Raw genomic sequence first — 10,323 nt, 5'->3', positions numbered from 1 at the left:
TAACCGTCACTTTCTCCATGCGTTCTAGCAAATTGTGACCTCCTCCGCCCGTTTTAGCTTACTGCCTTTACGTTTTTCTTGTTGTTGTTTTATTATTTGTCTTTCTAATTTTTATCGACACGCTAAACAGGCCCACTTCATTGCCCACAAGCCAAAAACAGCCCTCTCGCACAAACTTTAGAAAATTTTTCGATTGTAGTATTTTCATCGCCAATTTCAATCGACATGCCATGAGATTTTTTTTAAATTTCTGCTTCGCACTCCAACTAACTGTTTCATTAAATTATTCTTATCCAAGTGTTAGTGCACTGTCGTGTTTCTTAATTTTGTTTATTAATTCAGAATATATCATATTGGTTATCAATTTATAGTGCTTCATGGAGGAGGTTAAGGAACACCCATACGTCTTGGAATGTGAAGCCGCTAAGCCACTGATCGTTGACACCTTTAAATTTATGTACGACCTGGACTTTTTGAATCCTCAGGCAGACGAGGTAATGTTAATTTTTTTTCACTTTCTACCAATACAACACTATATTTTTATATTTAACCCAAGCTTACCACTCCACCACTGGCAATGCCAAGGCTACCGCACGAAGTCATCTTTGCGATAGGCGGCTGGAGCGGTGGCACCTCTAAAGGTTGCATCGAGACTTATGACACGAGGGCAGACAGATGGGTAACCATTAACGCAGAGGATCCTGCTGGTCCCCGAGCGTATCATGGAACCGCAGTGCTTGGTTTCAAAATATTCTCGATTGGCGGATATGATGGCGTAGAGTATTTCAACACATGCCGAGTTTTTGACGCGGTTAAAAAAAAATGGAACGAAATCGCACCGATGCATTGCAGGCGCTGCTACGTAAGTGTAACAGAGCTAAATGGTATGATATATGCAATCGGCGGCTACGACGGGCATAACCGACTGAACACTGTGGAGCGGTATAATCCAAGGACCAACCAGTGGTCCGTTATCCCGCCAATGAACATGCAACGCTCTGATGCCAGCGCCTGTACTTTGCAAGAACGCATATATGCTACAGGGGGATTTAACGGCCAGGAATGCCTAGACAGCGCCGAGTATTATGACCCTGTAACCAACATTTGGACTAGAATACCTAACATGAATCATCGTCGGTCTGGAGTGAGCTGCGTGGCCTTTAGAAACCAGCTTTACGTTATCGGCGGCTTTAACGGAACAGCGCGTCTATCTACCGGAGAACGCTTTGATCCGGACACGCAAACTTGGCACTTCATTCGTGAAATGAACCACTCTCGCAGTAACTTCGGGCTTGAGATTATAGACGATATGATTTTCGCTATAGGCGGCTTTAACGGCGTCTCAACGATCTCTCATACGGAATGCTATGTAGCCGAAACAGACGAATGGATGGAAGCCACAGATATGAACATTGTTCGTTCCGCCTTGTCTGCCAATAACATAGCTGGGCTCCCAAACAAGCGAGACTATATACACAAAGAGCGGGATCGCCTAATGGAGGAGCGGCGTCAGCGTCTTATGGCAACCGCCATGGCTCGGGAGAATATAGGACACGGCAATGCCTCGCAGATGTTAGTTGGAAACAATAACAGAGCCATGGATGACTACGAAAGTCCTGATGAAGTAGATGAGACTGATGAGCAAGTGCAATCAGCACGCATAACCCGGACTATACCACCGTCTGTAGGGCTTCTAAACCCAGCAATTGCTGCTGAAACGATACCAGGTCAATCTCAATTGGTGTCCACTGTTCAACTTAATAGAGTAATGGAGGATCGCGGTATCGCGGCCAACAATAGGCGGATTCGTGTGCAACTGCGAAACCAACGTCATGGCTCGCATCATGAAATTCGTCGTCGTACATAGGAGTTGGCGTCAAAATCTTGCTCGGATACCAAAAAAAATACACATTTTTCATAAGAGTGCAGATAAAGCGTTAGCGTGTGGCAAGATTTCTTCAGCCTTATAAACCCACGTCCGTTAAACCCATTTTTCGAAACATTTACACGAAGAAAAAAAACAAGGTTATGTATGCTTTTGCCAAATTACCAAATTAAGAATATCAGACTTGGAACTTTGAATTTTAAATTAAATTATAAAGAAATTACACAATCAAAATAACTCAAGTTTACATCAAAATTTATCGCAATATTTTAAATAAAGCATTACTAATTTGCAGAAAACCAGAATGCACAAAAAAAAATATTTTATTATTTCTCAGTTTCCAACGGTAACCTTCTTAGTAATTTCCGAAATAAAACATTTTGGTTTGAGCCATGAAAAAAAAGAAACAAAGGGTTTTTACGAACTGATTTCTTTCATTAGTGGCATGCCGCTAGCTCAGTCTTTTCCCACGGCGGAGTATTTCCCGTGCCACACAGCTCGCAACATAAGCATCGAGAGCTATCGACGCCTTACGGCCGTACATACCTACGATCACTTATAAGCAGACAAACAGAAAAAGGTAAGCAAAAGAATTCATTTTAAACGACGAAAAGTGGTGCCGCAGATGTTTTGACCATGTGCACCCACCCTGCCTAGGATGTTCGGAGGGTTTTCCGGACATCATCCATTATCAATACGTCGGCGTCCCTCCAGACGACTATGACTGCTCCATCTCCCCTACAGTGAATACTCATTACTCATTCTGGTGCGTTCTCTTGCTTAAATAAACGTATATAATATTATTTTATATAATTATGGACTAATCTAATATTGATCGTCGCGTGCTTTTATACAGGTCAAAGTAGAAAGTTTAGGAAGCAATTGTTGGTGCTTAGACTGCACTACATGGGCGTATTTACATACGTATCGCCAATTGTGGCGGTCGACGCCTTCGGAATAGCAAAGGAATCTACGGGAGTCAAGGGAAGTTTACCCAGAAGACTCCTAATCCAACGAAAGTGTCCCCTGCGCTCGGCTACTTATATGCTTGGAACTCACCGGCGTTATCGAGATCGCCTCAGAGATGATGGATTGGGATCATCTGGTGGACGGGTAAGTTCCCAAAGCTGGCTCAATTCTGTAGCGGCGAAGTGAAGTGCGAACTTGGTCCAAGTAATATATATATATTTTTTTTCAAAAAAAATAAAACTGAAATGAATAGAAATTTCGAATGATTGAGTTGATTTTAGTTGGTTACCGATAGCTGAACATCATTCGGCCTATGTATGAGTTAGGACAGCGAATGAATTGAACAGATTAATTAAATTCACTTTGGGCTCCTCTGGTCGGAGAGAGTGCCGCTCAATGTCGATTACACCGACGCATCTTCAACCGGTAATACCGGTCCGGTATATAATTATATAATTATATAATTGGCATTATATAATTAAAGTGCATACTTTAAGGCCGAAATGTATATATTTGTCATAACGCTTCTGTCGCCGTTACAAAACAAACTCTAGAAGCTCCAGAGAGTTGACATTTACTAACCGCATTTTGTAAAAAAATGTTTTCCTTGGTCTTACTTACGCCAACGCTCGTCCTGAAACTCCCCTGTCACTTCTAACCATACCAAGTCCTTGTTTTTCCTGCTCCGAGGATGGATCTTCGCTTGCAGTGCTCGTCATTCCTTCTGTCTCACTGTCTGTTTTCATTAACCGTCACTTTCTCCATGCGTTCTAGCAAATTGTGACCTCCTCCGCCCGTTTTAGCTTACTGCCTTTACGTTTTTCTTGTTGTTGTTTTATTATTTGTCTTTCTAATTTTTATCGACACGCTAAACAGGCCCACTTCATTGCCCACAAGCCAAAAACAGCCCTCTCGCACAAACTTTAGAAAATTTTACGATTGTAGTATTTTCATCGCCAATTTCAATCGACATGCCAAGAGATTTTTTTTAAATTTCTGCTTCGCACTCCAACTAACTGTTTCATTAAATTATTCTTATCCAAGTGTTAGTACACTGTCGTGTTTCTTAATTTTGTTTATTAAGATTATTGATTAATTTATTTATCAATTTATAGTGCTTCATGGAGGAGGTTAAGGAACACCCATACGTCTTGGGATGTGAAGCCGCTAAGCCACTGATCGTTGACACCTTTAAATTTATGTACGACCTGGACTTTTTGAATCCTCAGGCAGACGAGGTAATGTTAATTTTTTTTCACTTTCTACCAATACAACACTATATTTTTATATTTAACCCAAGCTTACCACTCCACCACTGGCAATGCCAAGGCTACCGCACGAAGTCATCTTTGCGATAGGCGGCTGGAGCGGTGGCACCTCTAAAGGTTGCATCGAGACTTATGACACGAGGGCAGACAGATGGGTAACCATTAACGCAGAGGTTCCTGCTGGTCCCCGAGCGTATCATGGAACCGCAGTGCTTGGTTTCAAAATATTCTCGATTGGCGGATATGATGGCGTAGAGTATTTCAACACATGCCGAGTTTTTGACACGGTTAAAAAAAAATGGAACGAAATCGCACCGATGCATTGCAGGCGCTGCTACGTAAGTGTAACAGAGCTAAAAAAGCTGTTAGCTTTTGTCAGTGAGTACATCCACCGAGAAAAAAGCGCCACCTATGCCTGGGGACTCGTGCATCCGACCAGCGCTGCCAAGCCGGGGATTTTTAGCCGTTAACCAGCACTGCTATCTCAGCTGACTGCGTAATCAGCTGGCGTGACCGACAAGTCTACGTGGTGGCAGCCATGACACCAAAAGGCAACAACAAAGGGACGCAGAGAAAATAGTGAAGATAAATGTTTGTTGCTTCTCTCACCCTTTCCTGCCCCATGGCCCTGAAGATCGACGCCAGCGGGCGATCCATGGCCACTTGGAGCTATGCCTACTGCCGGTGAGTACACGGGACAACATTGTGTGTTAGAGACAGCCGCTCCTGTCTCCATCAAGTTGCCGCGACCCGGAAAATGTTGAGATTTTCCAGGAGCGCCAACTCGGTGCACCCGACTTCGCGAGCGAGTTATAGATGGGCCGAAGCTCCACGTGGACAGTTGGTTAAATTATATGTTTTAATTCCGATCACAGATTAGGTAACAAATGAATATGACTTCTTATTTTATTTGAAAAATTTCATTTAAGGTGTAGAGTTAATTTTCCGGTTTTAAGTGTGTCACTTCGTACCATCACAATGCAAGTGACAATGCGTAGCAAAAACTTCTTTTGCCTAACGCCGAAACTGCGCTAGGCATCGGCTACAACGCCTCGTTATAACGGTCCTTTCAAAGCTACAAATGTAAACTGACCAATAAACGCACTCTCTCTCTCTTTTGTTTTCCTGCGCTAATAGGTATAGAGGCGGTATTCCTGCGATCAACAATGCCGCCGCGTTGGACACTGTTCTGAAGGCGCAGCAGATACATAGTGCCGACAGTCTGTAGCATTTAGGCCCTGGGTAGCATTTAGGGTAGCATTTAGGCCCTGGACGTAGCTTTCGGTTCCCAGCGCTTTTGCCCACACCGTTACGGCATATAGCATGGTCGCTTTGGTGACGCTCATCAGTAGCCGTCTACTCGCCTGTTTTGGGGCTCGGGTGTTCAACAATTTGGTTTATAGCGCCCGATTTACTCCTGCTGCTTTCGAGCTAGCGTAGGCTAGGTGTTCACGGAACGAAAGCCTGGTGCCTATCATGACTCCCAGGTACTTAATTTCCCGAGAGAAGGACACCGTGGTACTGCCTACTTCAACAGTGGCCGTCTCCACTGCCTTCCTAGAGCTAATCAGGTCAGCCTCCGTCTTCTCCGGCGCCAGCTCTAGCCTCATTGAGCTGAGCCATTGTTCAATGGCCCTGATGTTTAGGTTACACTTCTCGTCCGCCTTGCCGGGATGCTTGTCAACAACGAGCAAGGCCACGCGTCCTTTGGCTTAGGGCTATCCTTACCCTTGCTTGGTTCTTCGTGGCTGAATGGGCGCTTAGGGGTGGTCTGTTGGCTAGCATCTGCTCTTGCCGTGCGTGGGTGGGTGTGGGATGGTGAGCAGGGGAAAAAAAAGCTTTTATTATGTTATCTCCCTCTATTATTAGGGGGATTATTATATTATTATTATATCTCTATTTATGCAATTTTGGTTGAGTATGGTTTTAGGTAAGTTCCAAGTTAATTATATACATAACGACATAACTGATTTCAAAATATAAAACTAGAACTAAAAAAAACAGAAGGGTGAGATTCGGAATACAGAATCTAGAGGCATAGACGCAGCGCAAGATTGTTAGCCCAAGTTGCCACGTAAGAAACGTACACACTTTTGAAAAATGTGTTGATATTTATTCATATATTTATTAGACTTTCTAATTTCTATCGATTTGCCGAATCGGGCCGTCAGGCCCACACTTTGGAACAGTTTGTATATTTTTTCTCATTTTTTCCCCAATATCTATTGAGATCCAAGAAAAATGAACAAATTTCGCGTTCGCATTCACACTAGCAGAGTAATGAGTATCTGATAGTCGGGAAACTCGACTCACTCTATATTTTTATTTTTTTTGTGGTTATTTTTTGAAAAATAATTTAATAAGCAATCACTAATCACGCATTCGGTTGTTTTTTTTAGCTCACAATTTTTGGTATTATATAAGATATGGGCTAGTGTAACACAATACAAAAACACAAAATAAATATCTCTCTCCGTTTGAATTTATTAATTTTGTCCACAAAAAGGTACCATTCAGCCTACAGTTCGTCCCTATGGCCTTAGTTCCGTTTTGAGGGGGAGGAGTTATGGGTGACGGCACAAGCCTGCGTTCACCTCCCCCGAAACACCCACGAGCAGTGACCCAATATATGGAACGTTCGACCCGTACACAGAGCGTAGCGAAGTCATCAACCAGGATTCAGCAGAAACAGACGAAAGCACTGGATGGGGTATCCGGGCAAAACCGCAGACGCAGGGGTTTCACAGCAGCAACAAATTGTACACTAGGAAGTATTTTGAGAAATAAAATTCAAAACAAACCCTCAAATAACTACCAGGATTGTAATTGCAATCCCTTGTACGAGGTTACTCTCGCGGTTAAGTATTCAATTTTGAAACGCATCCTTATTATTTAAGCTTTATTCCTAATTTCATATACTTTACTTAGCTATATTCATTCATATTTTTTACTCATATATAAATTATTATAATATTAATTATATAAGTATATCTTTCGATAAAGTTGACAGAAGAGGAATTCGGTAATGAGAGGCGTTGTTATGTTATCTGGAACCGCCCAATCCATGATCACCATCTTCGAGTCTTACTCAGGTGATCCCTTTTGCGCCCTTAAAACCACAGAATCATCTGCCGAGTAAATAAGTAGTGTTTACCACTTCTATCCAGCTAAACATTTCTAAGGAATTCTATAAACTTATTAATTCATGACCGCTAGATAATTATAAAATTTTTTAATAAGCTGCTAAATATTTCTTCGTATAATTTGCCAGTTCTCGAAAACTTATAAATTTCCATTTATATATTTATATATTTCCATTTCTTTTCATTGTACACTTCCTTTCCTTTCTAGAAGCTTAATTAATTTCCTAAAATTTTTCTGTCCTGGTAAACATGCGTTGCGTAGCTCGTATTTAATAAATTTTCGACTCAATTTCGAGGGATCAAGAGGCCAACCTTTCCCATGCGGGGTCAAGCACGATTTTCACTCTAACCCCTTTGACGAAATGCGCTGGAACACGAGTTTGAACCTCAAAGCTGCCTTTTGACAACTTTAATAGCAATGGCCGGCTGCACTGTCACTAACCGCATTTTGTAACAAACTGTTTTCCTTGGTCCACTAGCTTAAGCCAACGCTCGTCCTGAAACTCCCCTGTCACTTCTAACCATACCAAGTCCTTGTTTTTCCTGCTCCGAGGATGGATCTTCGCTTGCAGTGCTCGTCATTCCTTCTGTCTCACTGCCCCACACCTCCTCACTGTCTGTTTTCATTAACCGTCACTTTCTCCATGCGTTCTAGCAAATTGTGACCTCCTCCGCCCGTTTTAGCTTACTGCCTTTACGTTTTTCTTGTTGTTGTTTTATTATTTGTCTTTCTAATTTTTATCGACACGCTAAACAGGCCCACTTCATTGCCCACAAGCCAAAAACAGCCCTCTCGCACAAACTTTAGAAAATTTTTCGATTGTAGTATTTTCATCGCCAATTTCAATCGACATGCCATGAGATTTTTTTTAAATTTCTGCTTCGCACTCCAACTAACTGTTTCATTAAATTATTCTTATCCAAGTGTTAGTGCACTGTCGTGTTTCTTAATTTTGTTTATTAATTCAGAATATATCATATTGGTTATCAATTTATAGTGCTTCATGGAGGAGGTTAAGGAACACCCATACGTCTTGGAATGTGAAGCCGCTAAGCCACTGATCGTTGACACCTTTAAATTTATGTACGACCTGGACTTTTTGAATCCTCAGGCAGACGAGGTAATGTTAATTTTTTTTCACTTTCTACCAATACAACACTATATTTTTATATTTAACCCAAGCTTACCACTCCACCACTGGCAATGCCAAGGCTACCGCACGAAGTCATCTTTGCGATAGGCGGCTGGAGCGGTGGCACCTCTAAAGGTTGCATCGAGACTTATGACACGAGGGCAGACAGATGGGTAACCATTAACGCAGAGGATCCTGCTGGTCCCCGAGCGTATCATGGAACCGCAGTGCTTGGTTTCAAAATATTCTCGATTGGCGGATATGATGGCGTAGAGTATTTCAACACATGCCGAGTTTTTGACGCGGTTAAAAAAAAATGGAACGAAATCGCACCGATGCATTGCAGGCGCTGCTACGTAAGTGTAACAGAGCTAAATGGTATGATATATGCAATCGGCGGCTACGACGGGCATAACCGACTGAACACTGTGGAGCGGTATAATCCAAGGACCAACCAGTGGTCCGTTATCCCGCCAATGAACATGCAACGCTCTGATGCCAGCGCCTGTACTTTGCAAGAACGCATATATGCTACAGGGGGATTTAACGGCCAGGAATGCCTAGACAGCGCCGAGTATTATGACCCTGTAACCAACATTTGGACTAGAATACCTAACATGAATCATCGTCGGTCTGGAGTGAGCTGCGTGGCCTTTAGAAACCAGCTTTACGTTATCGGCGGCTTTAACGGAACAGCGCGTCTATCTACCGGAGAACGCTTTGATCCGGACACGCAAACTTGGCACTTCATTCGTGAAATGAACCACTCTCGCAGTAACTTCGGGCTTGAGATTATAGACGATATGATTTTCGCTATAGGCGGCTTTAACGGCGTCTCAACGATCTCTCATACGGAATGCTATGTAGCCGAAACAGACGAATGGATGGAAGCCACAGATATGAACATTGTTCGTTCCGCCTTGTCTGCCAATAACAGAGCTGGGCTCCCAAACAAGCGAGACTATATACACAAAGAGCGGGATCGCCTAATACTGAAAAAAAAAAAAAAAAAAAAAAAAACGCCGAAACTGCGCTAGGCATCGGCTACAACGCCTCGTTATAACAGTCCTTTCAAAGCTACAAATAAACTGACCAATAAACGAACAATTAGAGGCTGATGCAACATTATCGTTATGGTGAAATCTATTCCTAGAATGTTCGAGACCATGTATGCTCAAAGTGTGTGTGTAACATGTTATATGTGTTTATTCATGTATGTGGACTACTGAGTTGTTGTTGTTGTGGCCTTGATGCCGTTGTCATTCAGCAGAATCTGGGCGGTTTCAGGGGAGTGGGGAATGTGTAGTGGTAACTCGCGCGCTGTGTGTGTGTTTTTTTTTTTTTTTTGTAATTCGTTTATTGAACATAATAAACATTAACTATTTAACAACGTAACAGTAAGGAGGGCAAATCCAGGACCCCCCGCGGTATGGCCGTGAAGCATTGCTTCGCGAGGACGATCAGGATTTTCTCACTCGTGGACCCTCCTGGCACTCTCGGCTCTTCTGAGCTCGGAGGTTATCGCTGCGGCGAAGCTGATGACCGCTTGCCATTCCGCCTCCCCCTGCAGCATGAATGGGACTAGGTTGTCCGCATTCAGTCTGCTGCCAAGTACGGTTTCCAGTGAGCTCCGTTTCCTAGCGTATTTATCGCACGAGAAGAGAACGTGCTCAGCTGTTTCGCTCGGTCCACTTCCGCACCATGGGCAATCGTCCGCCTCCTCATGTCCAAAGCGCTTCAGATAGCTGCGAAAGCAACCGTACCCGCTGATCAGCTACGTTAGGTGGAACGTTATTTCGCCATGCTTCCGTTCTAACCATGGCTTAAGGTTGGGAGTCAGCTGCTACGTCCAGCGACCTTAAGCTCGTTGTTCCACCTGTGCTGCCATGTCTCCAGGGTGTGCTGCCTTGCTTCTGCTCGTATTG

General features: G+C 43.2%; 3 protein-coding genes across 3 annotated transcripts; all 3 read left to right on the top strand.

Moving 5' to 3' along the window:
• Nucleotides 1–325: 325 nt before the first annotated feature.
• On the top strand, nt 326–2,189 carry LOC6620697 (kelch-like protein 10). The gene is made up of 2 exons (XM_002044861.2): nt 326–494; nt 557–2,189. The coding sequence occupies exons 1-2, from the start codon at nt 378–380 to the stop codon at nt 1,865–1,867; spliced, it is 1,428 nt and encodes a 475-aa protein (XP_002044897.2). The 5' UTR covers nt 326–377; the 3' UTR covers nt 1,868–2,189.
• Nucleotides 2,190–2,791: 602 nt separating this feature from the next.
• Nucleotides 2,792–5,183, top strand: LOC6620696 (kelch-like protein 10). The gene is made up of 4 exons (XM_002044862.2): nt 2,792–2,998; nt 3,970–4,092; nt 4,155–4,500; nt 5,158–5,183. The coding sequence occupies exons 1-4, from the start codon at nt 2,792–2,794 to the stop codon at nt 5,181–5,183; spliced, it is 702 nt and encodes a 233-aa protein (XP_002044898.2).
• Nucleotides 5,184–8,197: 3,014 nt separating this feature from the next.
• On the top strand, nt 8,198–9,456 carry LOC6620695 (kelch-like protein 10). The gene is made up of 2 exons (XM_002044863.2): nt 8,198–8,386; nt 8,449–9,456. The coding sequence occupies exons 1-2, from the start codon at nt 8,270–8,272 to the stop codon at nt 9,433–9,435; spliced, it is 1,104 nt and encodes a 367-aa protein (XP_002044899.1). The 5' UTR covers nt 8,198–8,269; the 3' UTR covers nt 9,436–9,456.
• The last annotated feature ends 867 nt before the right edge of the window (nt 9,457–10,323 follow it).

Source organism: Drosophila sechellia, chromosome 3L, assembly GCF_004382195.2.
Source record: "Drosophila sechellia strain sech25 chromosome 3L, ASM438219v1, whole genome shotgun sequence".
NCBI lineage: Eukaryota > Metazoa > Arthropoda > Insecta > Diptera > Drosophilidae > Drosophila > Drosophila sechellia.
This window is presented reverse-complemented; position numbering and strand designations above follow the sequence as displayed.

Bases quoted from the DNA above. Each gene is read 5' to 3' on its own strand.
- LOC6620697 (XM_002044861.2), top strand. From the start codon at position 378: ATGGAGGAGGTTAAGGAACACCCATACGTCTTGGAATGTGAAGCCGCT. The intron at 495-556 runs GTAATGTTAATT...ATTTAACCCAAG, and splicing joins TGAATCCTCAGGCAGACGAG to CTTACCACTCCACCACTGGC.
- LOC6620696 (XM_002044862.2), top strand. From the start codon at position 2,792: ATGGGCGTATTTACATACGTATCGCCAATTGTGGCGGTCGACGCCTTC. The intron at 2,999-3,969 runs GTAAGTTCCCAA...ATCAATTTATAG, and splicing joins TGGGATCATCTGGTGGACGG to TGCTTCATGGAGGAGGTTAA. The intron at 4,093-4,154 runs GTAATGTTAATT...ATTTAACCCAAG, and splicing joins TGAATCCTCAGGCAGACGAG to CTTACCACTCCACCACTGGC.
- LOC6620695 (XM_002044863.2), top strand. From the start codon at position 8,270: ATGGAGGAGGTTAAGGAACACCCATACGTCTTGGAATGTGAAGCCGCT. The intron at 8,387-8,448 runs GTAATGTTAATT...ATTTAACCCAAG, and splicing joins TGAATCCTCAGGCAGACGAG to CTTACCACTCCACCACTGGC.